Consider the following 17,643-nt stretch of genomic DNA (forward strand, 5'->3'; position numbering starts at 1 on the left):
ACCCAAAAGTGGTGCCAAATTCCTGAAGTCTGTAGTGGCAGTGCATCGATACCTTTCATTTTACCTCAATTTACTGTGAAATTGACACATAATGATGGGGAAAGAGGGTATAAAATTTGTCTGTTTTGTCCCTTTTTTTATATCAGGTGTTTCAGTCCAATCATGCTCCAGATGAATAGGCACAGTACAGATGTGCACAGTACAGCCCAGTGTGAGTGCACTCTGGTTGCTCACTCTGGGTTTAAGATGGGTTTGTCTACATTAAAAAAAAAAAGAATTAAGGCCTACAACTGCTCTTTATGTTTAAGTGGTCTGAAAAAATCCTTATGATTTGGTACTTTGTGAATAAAAGATTACTGGTTTATTGAATTTGATGCCTTCTTTTCATTATAAAGTTTTAAAAAATGCTGAAGCAAAGACAAATAAAACAAATGTGAGAAAGTGTAAAAATTAAGATCTGTTATTTGATAAACTCACAGCTAAGATTAAAGTACGACTACATTCTGGTCCCTAAACTCACCACACTCTTGATGATCTCGTCCTTGCCGTCGTGTTTCTGCACTTTGAGCAGATGGTAGCTGAAGTCGAGGATGTCGAAGCGTCTGGTCTGTCCCAGGAGGGCAATGATCATGCAGCCCGCCCAGTGCAGGCCGTCCCCGAAGCACTGCCTGAAACACAGCAGTGTGTCGTTTGAGTACAGATGGGACACGTTTAAATCTCACATGTAGAGAGGATGACTGTACGGCTGTACTCACTCCACAGTGAACTCGTGAGCTCCCACAGGGATGCAGTACACAAACTGCATGGCGCTCCACAGACGGTGGAACTCCACACACTCATCCACATGCATCACGCCATTGCTAGGCAGCGGGCCACGCCAGATGGGGTCATCCAGGAAGCCTCGCACGCGTGTGAGGATGACCTCGAACATGGACAGACCACAGCACAGCCTCTCTTTGGTCAGCAGGTCGCCTTCTCGAGCGATGGCAATTTGCTAAGAGGACAGTGAGGTGTCATAGAGGGCTCGGATTTCAAACTCAATTTAACATGACTCTGCTGTAACACATAATGATAATGTCTACTGCCTGGACGTACCTGTGGGGTGCCGAGACGCTCTATCAGAGGAACCATGTGCAGCGCTGTATATTTGGCCTCCAAGCGTTTCATCTTAGCATCGAGGCGTTCTCCCTCTGCACAGAGAGGGAAACAAAATCACTTATAAGTCTGGCCATGCTCCTTTTTGGTTTCCTGACAGCAAGTGGGCTTTTTTTTATTATTTTCATGATTATTTTTTTCCAGAAACACATTCATGACACAATGAAAATAGCTGAACAATCCACTTTAAGGTCCTGAACCATCAGTTGATAACCACTGATTTAAGCATTTACCTTTAACGTGGACTCTTGGTAAAATGTTCTGGAAAGGAGCAGCATGGAGCAGATCACAGACTTCTTCCTGTGACTGTAGAAAAGATAAAAAGAACAAAAATGATATGTAAGTTAAGGCTGTAAAGGTGTGAAAATATATTTGAATCCTGAATATGGTATTTTTCTGATCCATACCAGACTCTGTTCACTCAGCAGGCAGAACAGTAAGGCGTTGCCAACTTCTCTCAGGTTCTGGAAACAAACCGTCTTCAGCTCAGCGTACTCCACGATGTCCTTCAGCTGGTGGTGAAAGAACTCCAGGATACCTGAAAACAAATGCACACTAAATATGTCTCTCACATCTTGTTCTTTACATGCAAAACTGGTAGCTAAGCCTTGTATGACATCAGAGAATCGTACAGAATACTTTTATGTTGTCTCTTTCATTAATCATTGCAATAATGAAGGGATTCCTGGTGAGTTACCTGGTGAACCGTACTCATGCCGGGGCAGTCTGCAGATTTTGGGCATCACCTCCATCAGAGTCTTCACATACTGCATGATGGTGCCCTGAAGCTGAAACCAAAGAGAGCAGATCCAGTTTAAACATCCAGTGTAAATCAGAACCACAATAAACTCAAACATTTGCTGGTGTTTGCTCTGCTCACCAGACTTTTGACGACCTTCAGCAGCTCCTCCATCACCACAGCGATGCCCTGATAGCCCAGCAGTCTGCACATGACTTTAATATGTGGAGGACCCACAAAGTGCCTGTACGCACCAAATATGCTGCTGTATGCCAGATTGAGAGTCTGAAATCAGAGCACAGATGAATGAATTTGATAGCTAAAATCCAATGTTTACATCAAGGCTGCAATGTTTACAAATCCACAAAATAAAAATGGTTTATGAAAGCCAAAATAAGAAAAAAAAAGTTGAGATGCATGATAATATTGACATGATATTGGTATATTTGCAGCCAATATATCAGCCATACATATTGGCAGTATAAAACCCATGTCGACCTGAAATATCAGCTAAATGTACCATCAGGTAAAGGTGGATGTCTAGGCTGCAACACACTCAAGGAGATGCAACATGAGCCATGATGAACATTTTGAATGAAGCCCCAAATGTTAAACAACTACCAGACATCATCTACAGGCTTTCTGTTGCCAAGGCTCCTGTCTGCACAGTAAATTTACATTTTTAGGAACTAATAAAGATCCCTTACATCTTGACTGTCTACTTCAACACTCCTCTCTCAGCGCTGATTGACTTAGCCTCTTTGAACTGGAGACACCGGAATTTTTTGCACTGAAAAAAAGTGTGTTTATACATATTGGTAGTAGCTAAAAGGAGTCTGTATATATCGGCACATCGAATTCAATATAGTGCATCCCTAAGAAAACAATTATTTCTTTTACACAAGCATAAAAATAGAGGCCTTACAGAGACATGGAACACCATGTAGATAAAGAGGTGAGTTAAAAATAGAACAAAAGGGATGCTGGCAGCCTATTGGTTATGTCTGCAAGGTCCAAGTACAGAGATTGTTATCTTTAATTAAGGCAACTTGGGTTAAAATTTTACCCATGGTTCTCTTCTTTCATTTCCCATTTTCTCCCCATTTTCCAACTCTATCCACTGTCCTATCTCTCAAATAAAGGCATAAAAAGCCCCCAAATAAATCTTTAATTAAACCTGGGCCTTTTCCACAGTTCAGGTCAGAAACAGAATCTGTGTTATCAAGACCTGATAGCTCCTCACGAAAATCACACACATTAAAGCAATTAAAAAGCGTTAAGTTCACTGGCAAGGTCAAAGCAGACATGCCACTAAAAGAAATAATGCCTTTCTTGGGCTGCATCCCCATCATGGATTAAACACACTCCCATGCAGGGCGAGAGTTCCTAGAGCTTAACATGTTCTACACTCTGTCCCTATGAATCAACTTAGATAGTTAAGATCTCTCTTAATGCTTTTCTGTAATTTTTCAGTTTAATTCTCATTGTGGATTGACAAAATGGACACTGAGATTGAAACTGTCCAGCTCTGTTATTTTGATAACCTTACTTAGAACTGTATTTTACCAGAAATGTGAGCATTGGACATTGACAAATTGAAATGCAATCTCGATGACAGCTTTAAGATAAAAATATCCGCATCAGATTTCATCTTTTTATTCCATTATCAAAATGTGATCTGATTAGCCTTATAAAGAAATGGTGGCATGGGAACTGTGTCAACACCACTTTTTCCATTTTAAATATTTGTGTATGGATGAGTGCAACCCATCCAGGTACTTTGCCCAAACAATGCCAGCACCTTCCCTTTCTGGGGGAAAACATTCCATAAAAATGAACAGGAAGGATTGGATATTAGGGATTTAAAAGTTTAATATATGACACTTGTAAGGTTTAATGGTTATTGAGAGACAAAACCCAAGAGCCAGTGAGATAAACATATAATGTGCAAATACTTGCATTGTAGCAATATGAAAAAACAAAACCATAGATGTTCATGAGTGTGTGTTCAGTCTCCCTCCACTGAACTGAATAGTCCCATCTTGTGACTGGAGATGTCATCACATACCTCATGTGTGTTGGATCTAAACAATTAAATGTGTTAGTAAGTTAGTTAATGTGTGAAAGGGCTGTTAACAGGCAGGCAGACTACAGAGCAATCACAAGCTTAAAGTCATTAAGAACACAGCATTCGTCCAACATTTCCCCGCTTTAGTCTGTTCTAATTTTAGCCAAAAAAAACAAAAAAAACAAAAGAAAAACCACAACTATTCTTTGACACTCTTTCATCATTTTAGAATAACAAAAAAATCCTTAAATTATGGCTTTTTGATTGTTTAAGGCAAAAAGCACAACAAAAAGGCTTTTAATAGCCTTGCTACCAAGGTTTTCTAACCTACCTCTGTTCAATCTGATGGCTTGTTTTCCTTGAAATGGGAGCGCAGTCGCATTGGAAACCAGTAAGTAATGATGCACTGCTCTTATCCATAGGCCGTGTAGTGTTTACATATGAAAAATAATGAATTTGTTGTTTTACATATAGTTTGATTCTTTTTGTTATTTACTTTATTTTTGTATTGCTTTTCAAAAATGTGTTGTAATCAATGAACTGCTATTAGTATATGTATTTTTTTATTCTAAACCTTACATAAAAAGTAATAAAATTTGCGCTTGGTAGTTGCTATAGGGGCAAGTTTTGTCATCTTGGAGGAAAGAGTTCGGTCCAGACTGTGGAGATATGGGATTGCCACTGGTTGTAGAATCTCATCTCAATATCTCTCTGCACTGAGATTGCCTCCAATGATGGCAAGCCTCATTTTTCCAGTGAGGGAGATGCCGCCCCACAGTGCCTCCACCAAAAGATGTTACTCTATTGGTGCAGCAATCAGCATAGTGTTCTCTTCCTCTTCTCTGCACTTAGACCCTACAACTGCTGTAGGAAGGATTTGGACTCATCAGTGAACATTATGGGCTATGCTCACAGGTGCTGACAATCAGGTGCTAATCAGGCACCTGATTGCTCCTTACAAATGTGGCACCATTTAAAAGGGAAATAAACAGGCTTTACAACTGTTTAAGATCTATTGCAAAGAAGCATTGTTACAACAAGGAAATAATCTACGAAACACAAATTTCCTTACTTTCTGTGCTAAGTTTCTAAGCTTTGAATAATAACCGTCACCTACTATGGCACAGCTTGTTAACCTGCTGGGGTGGAGAATGTGTAAGTATGTGTGGGTATCCTATTGCATGAACAACTTTTGTAGCATGGAGTAAGACTCCAGGCATGACCTTTTCTTCCTTCCTCAGGGGACCATAAATGATGGTAACAACAGTTATAGGAACCCAGCCAAATAGATGTTTAGATACTGAATTCTGTCTGAACTAAAGTGGTATCCTAAACCTAAAACTGCCTCCTGACGTTCAAAAATTTGTTCTTCAGGACATCATCATTAAAACAAAAATAATTTCAGATTGTTTCCGAGAGAAGATGTCCTAGCATACTTCATATGTCAGAAAACAAGGTCAGCAGGGTTCATTGGTAAAAAAAATTAAAATAAAAATCTTTCTTTATCTAGTTTTGCAAAGTTCCTTGCGTTTGCATTACAGTAGCGATGGGATAAATCACAAGCCGCTCAATAACACGTGACATCCCTTCAATCCCTTTTTTAATGGGGAAAAGCAAGCCTTGAAATTCTCAGTCAACACTAGCACCAGTGTGTTTTCATAACTAAGGATTGCTTCTAATCAATGTTTAAGAACAAACACTCACAGATGGGATATATGAGAAAATTCTGACCAGAGAAACGTTATGAAACATCCTATGGGGACCATGAATATCCACATGACAATCTGGACGGTAGTGGAGAGATTTTGCTGCTCAACAGATGGAACAAATCCCCCCTCCCCCTGCCCAATATCCTGCACTTATATTTCCAGAAACCACGGCTTATATGAAAGTTATGGTCTTAAATACACGGTCAATCTAATTTCACTGTCTAGTTAGACTTTCCAGTAAAAAAAAAAAATCAAGAAAGCAAAGAAAAAGAAGTGCAAAGCAACAACATTTCATGTCCTATTAAAAGTGTCCATTTTATTTGAATGAACTATTTTTTACTCCATCATCCACTGTAAGAGATTTGAGCCCCCCGCCCCCTCCAGGATGGCACAGATTCGAAGCTGCTGCTGCCCTAATCCAACATCACTCTCACTACAGCTGCAGGATGAGAGCACAGAGATTTTTTGGAGCCAGCAGCTCTTAGCCTAAAGGAGTAAACACCAGAATGACCGGATAACAAGACTACGGGAGGCAAATCAGTGGTTTCAACAAGTGCTGGTGCTGTTTTCTGGTGAGTACCTTTTTTATTGATCAGCAAGAGTTATTCTATTACAGGGTTGTCATGATATGACAATTTTGAACTTGGAAAGAATACTAGTAAAAGTCACAGTGTTGCTACATGCTTTGGGACCACAATGACAAAAAGAGCAATTCCAGGCAAACAGACAGTTTCTTGTTTTTATATGACAAAAATGTTGGTTAACTCCTCCACAATGAACAATGCATTGTTAACATTTCAGTGCTGAGACCAAAAGTGCTCCTTTTCACTACAGAAGCTTTTGGTTTAAAATTTAGCTCAAGATAAGAATTTTGGTTAAATTTTTGGTACTTTTTGATTCCATCAATCATTAACATAACAGAAAATGTGTCATGTGGTATCAAGTCATGTCAAAGTATCGAAAAATATAACAGCCTAAGTTTCCTAAAACAAGCATTTCCATTCAGAAAATTATGTTCTCTTTCTAAACCTACAACTGAAGCAATGTTAAGTGTGTATCTGAGGCATTTACTGAATCTTTTGATTGGGAAATTTGAAGTCTTAACTGGGAAAGTTGCATTTGAAACATGCTGTTACAACTGAAATTTCCTGACTATATGCCTTTTGACATTATTGTTTTCTGAACATGTTACTAATTTACTCATTTTAGACACTAAGGTTGATTTAAAAACCCCTTTCTCAGCTTAAGCAAAACAGCAAACAACAACCAAACTGACGATTCATATTTTTCAAATATGCAAAACTTCACATTTATGAACTTGCTGCCTGTATTTCCACTTTTATTTGCTTTTTTAAATTGTGAAGATTTTCTTACCATACATGTAAGTAAACATATTTCTTACTTGTATTTATTTATTATTTTATGTCCATACTCTTTACAACAACCCCCCATATTTTCCCCAGGAATTAATAAAGTATTTCTAATTCTAAGAAATTGGGCTGAGGATGTGTTGAGTTTATGTTGATAGGATAAGAGCTAGTTTTAATATATCAAAAACTAACCAGAGGGGTTTAAAATGCCTAAGGTTAACAGATCATCTCTCGCCCTCTAACAGGTGACGTTACGGCATAGATGAGCTTTATGAATGATTGTGTGTGTTATGTTCTGTTTGCTGAACATCTGTGCATCACTCACCTCCCTCCCACTATCAAATTTACCTTCAGATAATCCTTCATACTGTGCTCTGCAACTTATTCTATTTGGTTATGTTCACTGTGGCTGTGATGTTGTGCTTCAATTATTGTTTAATTTTGATTTTTTTCAATTTTTAGTGCCTTATAGGCCAACCAAGATACTTGTTAATATAGACAGAGGAAAGATAATCAAATAGAGTAGACAAATGTAAGTGCAAATTTGCTACTTTTATCTGCTTTCACCTCTTGAAAGAGAAGGCTTTATCTTCAGGTTTCGCACAATACTTCACTCTAGCTCTTCAGTGACAGGAAAATAAAAAAGTAATCACTTGAACATGGAAGCTTTATGCACTAAAGAGGAAACGTCTTGATGCAAGTAATCATAGAGGAAAATGTGAGGACTATTTCTAATTTACATTTGATAATAAAGTAAAAATATTAACTATAAAGCAAATTATAATTACAATTTAGCTACTGAAAGGACAAAAACTTTTTTTCACTCTCTCTTGCCTTTTAAAAATAAAGTAGCTCCGTTGGAAGAAATTGTGTCAAAAAAAAAAAAAACTTCCCATGCTGATTTATTATTAGAGTTAGGGATAAAGGGCTGAGGTGTCTTTCATGTCTAGAAAAGTCCATTAGGGGTGCTGATTCAAGGTAAAGCCTCTAAACATGGGAAGCTTAATTTAACCACTGAACTAAACCGCCTGCTTCTACTATGAGTTTGAAGTGACAGTAAGTGACATATATCCATCCATCAATCCATCCATTCTCCACACTGCTTATCCTGTTTGAGGTCGCAAGGTGCCAAGGCTGATCCAAGTAGTCACTGGGAGCAGGGCAGGGTTCACCCTGGGCTAGTAAGCAATCACAGGGCTGACATGTAGAGACAAACATCCAGTTATGCTCATACCTTTGGCCCAGTTAGAGTCATTGATTAACATAAAGAGCATGTCTTTGCTCTGTGAAAGCAACCAGAGAGAACCCAAGCATGCAAGGGGAGAACATGCAAACTCCTTACAGAAAGGCCCCGTCTGACCAGAGTACTAACCAGGAATCTTCTTGCTGTGAGGAAACAGCACTAACCACTGTACCAACTTGCATCCCATGAAAATTTCAGTAGTAAAACAGATACAGTACGCTGACATTAGAAAAGGTCAAATTCTTATTTTAGTCTCACCAAACCTGGACTGTCAAAATTAATGTAAACGTGTTAGTCCAACTGAAAATGTAAAAAATCGGATTTCTCAAAGTTGCACAATCAGGCCTAGACAATGCAAGAGTAGCCTGAATCTGTCTTGCATGTGTACACCTCAATCCAGATGGAAAAGGGATGATATGATCTGGATCACTGGACTCAGTTCAGTTAAAAGAGCTGGTTCTTTCAGGTCCCAAGATCAGTTGTTAACAGTCTGGCTTCTTTAAAGTCCCGGCAAAGTGAAATCCAAACTTTGTGTCTTAACAGACTAGATATGTTGTCATAAGGTTGCTATAAACATGAGGAAACACTGAGATCTATGTGAGACTGATTTTTTTAAAAAGACCGGTAAAATGTTGGTCATCTCTTTCCTGGCTTGGTTTTATTTGGGCAATGCAAATATAGGAGCCCATGACATCACCCTAAGGCTACAGCGATATAAAATCACAGAGCAATTCAACTCAGTAGTCTGTTGTTGGCTGATGTCCTTGCCTTCATTGAAAGTGAAAAGCCAGCTATATGCTGTTTTTGTTCACTGTGAGGTAAATTTCCCAAATCCATCAACCACAGTGGCTTATGGGTCATTAAAAGCATCATCACAGAGAGATTTGAATCAGAAAAACAGTAAATTTAATCCCCAACTTTTGTCTCTCTGCTCTGGCACAAAGCCAGGCAGGCTGTGCTCTGATCAGAAGCATTTTTGAAAATTTGATAGGATCATATTTCTCGTGAGTGGGCGTGGCTTCAGCTCATTCAACCAACATGCCCACACCATCCTGGAGCAGATTTTACTTCCTCATTTTCCATGATTTTGAAGCTTAATCTTACAAGCTTCTAGATGTTTCTCATGAATGAAATTTGTCCTGGTGGTTCATAACACAGTGGCCTTTCATACAACCAACCTAAAACAAAGATTGTTTTTCACTTTACAAGGACTTTAAATGAACCAGATTCTTGCAATGCTTTATCCTATGATTTTTAAGTGTGCATGAACTTTACTCAGCTCTCAAACAGGAGCCAGCTCCCATCATTCACATATAAGAGCTGGCATGTAGAGTCGACTAATTTGCATATAATCCATCACTACCACATCAGGCTTTGATTTGGAGGTTAAACAGCATAAATGCTAAGTGCAGAACAAGCTCCATTGTTATCTGATCTAAGATACGTGAGCTATAGGTGGGGTTCTTCTTCCAATTTGTACCGACAGTGGGCATAAAGTGTGTACTAAATGTATGTAGCTTAAAAGTTTGTTCGTGTTTACACCATTTGACAATGCGGCCAGTTAGCTGATTGCGATAATGTCAGCAACTTGAAGAGGGTCTATATACAAAGTACAAGACTAGAATTAGATTCCTTTTGCAGTTAATTCTCATCTTGCATCTTGTGGAAAGTCACAACAACAACTTTTCTCTCTCTCCATAATAAAATTCATCCTTCACTATTTTTCTACAGCTTATTTGTGATACTCTTCTGACTACTTAATTTCAATCTATTTTGAAATGTCTCATTCTTTGTCCTCTCTTTTTAAGGTTTAATTTTTTTAATGCCCCGCTTTGATAACTGAGGACATACTTACATCTGGACTCTAGACACAGACTATAGATCAATCCTTGCATCATGGGAATCACAGTCTACAACATCTCGTCCACCACAGCCAAAGTGAAATGGCCAGCGTCGCCCACCTGCCTCGACACTTTCTACAGTGTCATGTACCACCCAAACTTGAACAGCCTCGTCATGAGCTACAAACGCAAGAGCTTCATGCACGAGGATCGAATCCCGGTCAGCCAGACCAGCACGCACGTGGGTAACCTCCTTCCTCAGACCGCCTACTTCCTGTGTGTGACATGTCAGGCAGCCAATCCGGTGCAGGATCAGTGCCAGGTGTTCAGCACTCTGAGTGAGAGCAGTGAAGGTCATGACAGAGCTGGCTGGGAGTTTGCTGTGGGCGTGTGGCTGACCTGCTGCCTCTTGCTGCTGGTCATCGCTGGCATCCTGATGTGGGGGTGTCTCCACAACATCTGCCCCTTCCCTGGTCAGGGTGGAGGCGGCTGTAACGTGATCACCAACTCAAACCACCAAGACATGTCTGGGTCAGGTCGTCTCTACACACACAGACGCAGCAGCACCGACAGCTCCAAACATGCTGCCAACATCCAGCGTCCCCTCCTCTCCACGCAGAGAGGCAGCCATGTAATTACCCAGGACCATGAGCTGAGGACGCTTGCTAAGCTGTCGGGCAGTGAGCCAGTATGAATCATCTGGATTAAGGTCATGATGGCATTGTTTTGCACGGACTAAAACACCAACAAGTCCTATAATACACTAATGAAATCCTACTGAGCTCAGGAGGTGACATGGAGAGAAAAATATTAAATTCTTGATTTAATAGTAATAGAAACTGTTTTAAAACTCATAAATTTATTAGGCCAAAATAAAGATTTTCTCTATAAAAGTTCAGGCGCTTACTGGTTTGTTTTTTAGCAGAAATCAGGGGTTCATACTGATCTTAACTGACTTAGAAATGCTAAGGTCTAAAATATTTTCAGCAGCTTCAAATGAACAGTTTTGCCATTGTAACATGCAGATAAGCTGACATTTTAATTATGCAACATATTACAAGTTAAGGATTGGACTGGTTATGTAATGCCATGCTCACTGTGATGCAGAAGCTTGCAATTTGCACCTTTAGATTGCTGAATAAAATTAATATGGAGTATTTTACATGGAACTTTATAGGGAAAAAGTGTATTATCTTGCTCAGTGTAAAAAACATATCAGATTATTTCTGGGGTATTTTTACAGTTTATAGAAGTGTAAGCTGGAACCTTAACCGAAGCAAGGAAAGAAAAAAATGACATTAAGCAAAGGCTCTCTGTGAGAATAACGGCTAACCGATAAGGATTCATTCTTAAGTTATATACCCTCTCTAACCAGTGAGCTTTGGGGGCTTTGAACATTCATCCATCCATTATCTATAATGCTTATTGAGGTCACAGGGGTCTGGAGCTGAATCCAGCTGTCATAAGGCAAAAGACCCTGGTCTGACTGGGGGATGGCAAGATATCAGGAGTGTCTGATGGGAAGATTTTCATAATTTTTTTTCACTTTCCTCAGCTTGCTTTACCAAGTGGAGATAGTGCTGCTTTAATAGTATCCATATCTGTGTTTTAAAGATTATGCTCTAGCTCTGGGGTCACTAATCAGCTTCTCTCATCTCATCTTGACACTACTCTGCCAATCAGATGCTTGACTCAGACGAGGCACTGCTGGTGAAGACAGGGGGTGTGGAAGCAGCCTGAAGCTACAGAAAGGTCGGGGATGTTTCAGAAAGCAGAGGAAGCGAGTGACATACAAGTAGAGACGCTGAGCTTTCAACTAAGAAAAGATGACAACGCCAAAGAGACTTTAATCAGGTTACAAGTTCATTCTTCTCTTGAGTGGATTAAAACCAGGATGCCCCCTATATTTTAATACACTTGCGATCATTAAATGCAGTAATGTCAAACATTACTATAGGTCAAAGCACACGTTTTTGAACATCCACACTGACATCTGATCTGAAGAAGTTGAAAATAACCTACAATGTTCCTTTTAAGTTGTTAGGCTTTAAATATTGTTGTTGTTAATGTTTTTCATGAATTGGAATGAATTATATTACAGGTTAGATGGGATTATATGCTGGACCATTCCTTAAGGAAATTTTGTTGACTCAGACCTCCAAGAATTTTAACTGATGACCACTGCCAAAGCCCTACCAAAATTAAATCTAGTCTTGTGTTATTTTGGAGGCCAAACTTTCCATTCACCGTTGCAAAAAGGCAAAGTACATCACTTCTGTTTCTCTGAATTCAAAATTAAAGTGCAAATCTTTACATTTTTAACAAGGGAAGCGTGAAATTCATAGGGCAGACAATTGAAGGAATGATTGCAGTGTGGAGAGCACACCATACTGCATGTTTGACACAGTGTTAGGTTGCACCCGCACTTGTCCCAGCAAGCTCGTCCTTCTCCCCAGCCCCTCAGTAGCCTGTAGTAACATTGCTCCTTGCACAACCAAGCCTGAGCATGAATACATTACCGCCTCATAATATGATACACATCATTTTAAAGACAAAGTTGCACAGAGTCAGCAAAAGAAGAAATACACGGATAACTTGACTGTTATTAGACTCAGTTTGTGGCTTGCTTTGAGTTGTTTTGGCCAGATAAAGCCCTCTGAAACTCAGCCATTGTTCAAAACGGTTGTCAAGAGGAATGGTTGTGTTGTATTTGAATGTTCGTGTCCATGTGCATCCATGCTTGGGCGCCACCTGACCAATCCTTCCTTGCTGAAGCCCAATTTTCACTAGTCTTGCAGGGCCAAGAAAGTATACAATGCCTAAATGCAGTATTGAGCCCTCATACTAGTTAGATAAACTTAACTTTGGGGGTCAGGAGTGCTTGGGCACAGTATATAGATAACCTTGTATGAGTGTGCGCTTACTGCATAATCAGTTGTTTTAAACTATAACCTGTGCACAGTTGGATCTCTTGGGTGTACCCAGGTCTCGCAGAAGATTTTTTCTTTGAAACATGTCCATTTTTGGACCGTAAACTATGCCATTGAGACTTTTTAATGCATTGTATCCCAATCATTTTGCTTTTCTACTTAAAATTTTCATATTCAATATTACTGACAAAAAAACCCATACAATTAAAACATGCTATACATAAGGTATCCGACTTAATAAGAGGACCATGTTCTCTATTTGAGTGTAGCTAATAGAAAAGAAAACTTGCTTACCTTTGATCCGTACAAGTACTGAGGCTGAGCGTTGGGTGGTTTGTCCCTCTGAAACTCCTGAGAGAAAGGCAGGACGGTGCGCACAAACCTGAAACCACAAAAAAGATACATCAAACATGTAGCACTACTATCTAAAATTTTAAATATGGTGTTCCAGATAAAACATGACAGGAGGTTTAAATAAAGTAGGTGTTACTGTTCTCCTCCTTTAACTGCTACAGATCAACCAAAGCATAATGCTTATACATGATCAAGTGAAACATTTATGGTTAGAACAGCAGTGTGAACAAGTTCAAACTGTGTTTTTGTTTGTTTGCAGTCTGTACAGAGCCTGTTATAGCTTATTTCATATGACCCTACTGACCACTCACCTCTTTTCATCCACAGATTAAAATGTTTCTTCTATGGCTTGGATTCTGGTTCTTGATTCATATAAAATAATAGTCTGCTTCAATCAGGGATGTGGATCTATATGAGCACCATATAAGAAGCTTAAAGAGTTATTTTCTGCCCCTGTCCACCCTGAACACTGCGACTTTATTGTATTTCAACTTTTAATCTTCTAAACATCATAATCTCCACAGACAGATATCTGCACATAGATGCAGAATCTGCAGGATGGAGTGAAGATTCCTGTTGTAGTGTGGACAAGATAATCAGTCTGTGATGAGAGGAATGCATTAGCCAGAATTTAAACTCAGATGATTGGACACAATTCAGCTTTTCCAAAACCCTGATAAGAGCACAGGTACAATATTTTCCTAGTCCTCATCTCACAGCTTAAGCTTGATTTTTCTTGCATATGAAAGTCAGATTACAAACACTACAAAACCTGTCATAAATTATTAATCTCTTTGCTCTACCACTTCACCAACACCACAGTGTTTAAACTAGACATTTATAACCAGTTCAAAGGCAAGGCTAGATTTTTCACTGCTTAATCTGTGGCACATTATGAAAGCACAGATGAATCATCAAGGGTTTCAATCATTCATTATCTGTAAAGTGCCAATTAATTACCAAAGGTAAATCTAGTCAATTTAGAAAGATGGCAAGTCGTCTGCATGATTATCTAACAGACAAAAGTGCTTTATATTAGAAGGTAATCAGTCAGTGTACTTATAAGTATCAAAAGAAGTTCTACAAGCCCCTGTGTTGGGCACTGTACTTTTACATTACATATCAACAACACCATCTATTGTCTGACAGTAATGCCCATTTTTATGCTAACGGCAGTCTTGGATTGTTTTGCTGACAAAGCACAGAACGTTGTTGAAATTCTTCAACAAGCACTCTACAACCTGAAAAATGTACTCTTTAAACTGAAAACTAAACCAGTATTTTAAATTAGTGTCAAAGTTACCTTGAGAGGACATTTTTTTCACATTACAGAGAGGAGAGTGGATTATTTACATGCCAGCTGATAGTGACTCAAACTCACCTGTTGGTGGAACCATTGTAGCAGTAGTTTGGCAGGAAGTCGTAGTTGAGCTCCCAGAAGACATGCAGAGTTATCCGGCCGTAGGGCGCCGACACGTTGTGGTTAGCCTCTCTGAACATGGCATCCAAGCTGTCCAGAGTCAGAAACTTACTGAGAAGCTTGTGTGTCATTCGGTTTATTTCCAGAAGACCTTCCAGTTCCTTTAAAGAAAGTAACAGCAAAAAAGTTAGAGCTGATACACACTCATCGATTGCAGAAGGAGTCAATAATTTTTGAAGAAATTAAACAAACCATGATTGAGGTGAGGTCTTCACTCTCAAAGCGGTTTATGGCGAGTTCCAGAGATTTGTGCAGAGCAGCTGAAACCCTCTGAGTGATGAGTCTGTTCAGATCAATGGAGCGGCCTAGAAGCTGAAATACAGAATGAGTCAGTAAGGTTGGTTAATTGTGAAGTAAAAATAATTTCAATGGTAGCAGGTATGATGGGTGCATTTAATACCTGGACGTGGCGTTGCTTCAGCAGCGTCTCGTAGCGATTGGAGGCCGGCCAGGGGATGTTAGCTCCTTGATTCTTACAGTCTGCTCTTAAACGTTTGTCCAACAGAAGACTGAAATATGTAAGCAGAGTGTCATTAAGACTCAAGTTTATCATAAAGGCATCCCCCCTGAAGTCAAGTTTTGCATGTTTTTGACAGTTTTTATGCAAGTAAGTGCATTTTTGTCTGACGTGTCCCTAAATCTTTGACAATAACACCAACGGCCAAGTTTCAAGTAAGTTTTTCCTTATTGGTTATAATAAATGTTACACAGAAGGGATAGTTTATACATAGATCATCTGGTAAGATTAAGTTTATATAGGCCCATTCTCTTAGGATTTGATCAATAAAAACAATAAACATTGATGCATCATTTTTTTATATGGGTCCTGGGTGGCTTAGCTTGTGAGATATGAGTTTGGAGCACTGAGGGGTGCCGAGGAAAAAGGCTGAATACCATTGGTGTGGTCTGATTATCAAGACAATAAAAAAAGGCTAAATCAGTGTCACAACAATTTAAGTGGTTTTACTTGGATCGTTATGTTCCAGGTTTATACAGACTACATGTAAAAACATACAGAACCAATATGCACCCTGAATTGCCCTGAGAAAGGCATTTATGTCAGTGCTAGAATGTGGATTTGATTATATTGTCTTTAAAAAACAGTCTCCGTCATCGGTCCATTTTACTCTTTCTATGTCAAGTACCCCTGTTAAAATTCACTGCATTGTACCTCAGGGAAACTCATTTTACAATTATTGAAAATTATATTATCAATAAGGAAAAGAAATCCATATGAATGTCTCATTTACCTTCCTGCTAGAATCTTGTAGTAAGCAAATATCTGATCAGCCAGCTTGTAGACAAACTGATCAAAGCACAAGTTCACCTGCAATGACAAAACAAGTTTGATCGATGTGTTTGAGAATAACTATTTCAGTCTGGTGAGTGACATTAAGCAAGAAAGAAAACTTATCCTAGAACACAATTTTCACAACTTCTTAAAATATGGCTTATGTAGCAATATATTAAGATCATTTAGGAACAGAATAAATTAAACATGGTGTAAAACTTCGGTCCACAATAAAACAACTAATTTTCCTTTGCTTAAGACATGCCTAGTAAAAAATAAAAAAACAGAACTTCTGCTTGTGGTTATATGCCTCTTTGACCTTGTGACTCCAAAATCTAATCTGATCATCCTTGAGCCAGAGAGAAAATTTGTGCAAAGTTTGAAGAAAATCCTTCAAAGCATTCTTTAGATATTAGGCTCTGAAGAATGGACCGGACAGAAAACTCAGAAACATAATACCTCTAGGTCCTGGCCCCTGCTATCACTAGCCAAGAGAGATAAAGGTTAGTCCAAGGCAGTGGTTTTCAACTATTTTTGCCCTAGGCACACCTAAGATCAAGCCAAAATCTCAAGGCACACTGTATCAATATGCATTCAAAATAGCCTATTTTAAACATGTTACAGTAACTTGAGTTGTTGTTTAGGCCCTAGCTATAATAATAATGTATGGTTGTACAAATTCCCACAGCACACCTACACTTGACTCAAGGCACACCATTTGAAAACCTGGTCTTAGGGGTGCTCATTATCAGCTGTTACATAATGACTAGAAATGCTTTGCATTACAATCACAATCACATGAAAAGGGAAGATGGCCTAAGCCTTCCTCTTTCCTAGACATATGATAATCTGTGATGTTTCTTCTCTATCAAAATAGTTTTAGTTGCGACATATTATAATTTTTATTACCTCTGCCTCAATTTCATCATAGAGGAACTGCTTCTTGAATTTGGTCAGGGCGTAGTGTGCACTGTCATTGTACAGATCCAGTGGATACAGTACATACCTAAAGGGAGACAAAGAAGAAGAAAGTTTTACTCCAAAGTGCCTCTGTTTAGAAAGAAAAGACAGAAGAAAGGAGAGCTAACATAAAAAGAGCAGCCACCATATTGACTCATATAAGCTGAAAATATGTGAATGTGCATACAGTTAAATCACATAGATGGCCTCCTCATTATTCATTTTAGTGTTAATCACTGTTCAGTGACACTGCACCACTTGGCTGAATACATATAAAAACAGACATACAAATTTATTGGGTTTCATAAAAAGATAAGTGCAAATATTAAGTACTTTCATAATTAAATGAGACTTTTTTAAAGCATTTTGGTGGAGTTGAATGACAGCACTTTTGATTCATGCCAGCTGAAGTGCTTAATGGCTTACGTAAAACCTGCCCTGTATCAACATAATCCTGCTGCAAAGATTTAAAACACACATTATGGTTAATCCCAATTTTTATG

The 17,643-nt window shown here is 38.9% G+C and overlaps 2 protein-coding genes across 3 annotated transcripts in view; one reads left to right on the top strand and one right to left on the bottom strand.

The window, feature by feature from the left end:
* The window catches only part of cyfip1 (cytoplasmic FMR1 interacting protein 1), a 57,000-nt gene that overhangs the window by 3,639 nt on the left and 35,718 nt on the right, over positions 1-17,643 (bottom strand). The window contains exons 18-30 of the mRNA XM_041790692.1: positions 17,090-17,186; positions 16,140-16,216; positions 15,290-15,398; positions 15,082-15,201; positions 14,791-14,990; positions 13,350-13,437; positions 2,036-2,179; positions 1,853-1,943; positions 1,563-1,693; positions 1,389-1,461; positions 1,096-1,190; positions 756-994; positions 521-668 (exon numbers count right to left, since the gene is read on the bottom strand). Of these exons, the coding sequence (XP_041646626.1) occupies positions 521-668; positions 756-994; positions 1,096-1,190; positions 1,389-1,461; positions 1,563-1,693; positions 1,853-1,943; positions 2,036-2,179; positions 13,350-13,437; positions 14,791-14,990; positions 15,082-15,201; positions 15,290-15,398; positions 16,140-16,216; positions 17,090-17,186 (1,612 nt within the window). The remainder of the gene's footprint in view (positions 1-520; positions 669-755; positions 995-1,095; positions 1,191-1,388; positions 1,462-1,562; positions 1,694-1,852; positions 1,944-2,035; positions 2,180-13,349; positions 13,438-14,790; positions 14,991-15,081; positions 15,202-15,289; positions 15,399-16,139; positions 16,217-17,089; positions 17,187-17,643) is intronic.
* Positions 4,298-11,193, top strand: LOC121511861 (fibronectin type III domain-containing protein 9). Of its 2 annotated transcripts, none has more exons than XM_041790695.1 (3): positions 4,298-5,117; positions 6,030-6,243; positions 10,093-11,193. In XM_041790695.1, exon 3 carries the CDS (start codon positions 10,181-10,183, stop codon positions 10,817-10,819), a length of 639 nt encoding a protein of 212 aa, XP_041646629.1. In that variant the 5' UTR covers positions 4,298-5,117; positions 6,030-6,243; positions 10,093-10,180; the 3' UTR covers positions 10,820-11,193. The 2 variants fall into 2 exon arrangements, with proteins under 2 accessions (XP_041646629.1, XP_041646628.1); XM_041790694.1 differs by having other exon boundaries at positions 6,111-6,243.

Source organism: Cheilinus undulatus, linkage group 7, assembly GCF_018320785.1.
Source record: "Cheilinus undulatus linkage group 7, ASM1832078v1, whole genome shotgun sequence".
Classification (NCBI taxonomy): Eukaryota; Metazoa; Chordata; class Actinopteri; order Labriformes; family Labridae; genus Cheilinus; species Cheilinus undulatus.

Bases quoted from the DNA above. Each gene is read 5' to 3' on its own strand.
- LOC121511861 (XM_041790695.1), top strand. From the start codon at position 10,181: ATGGGAATCACAGTCTACAACATCTCGTCCACCACAGCCAAAGTGAAA.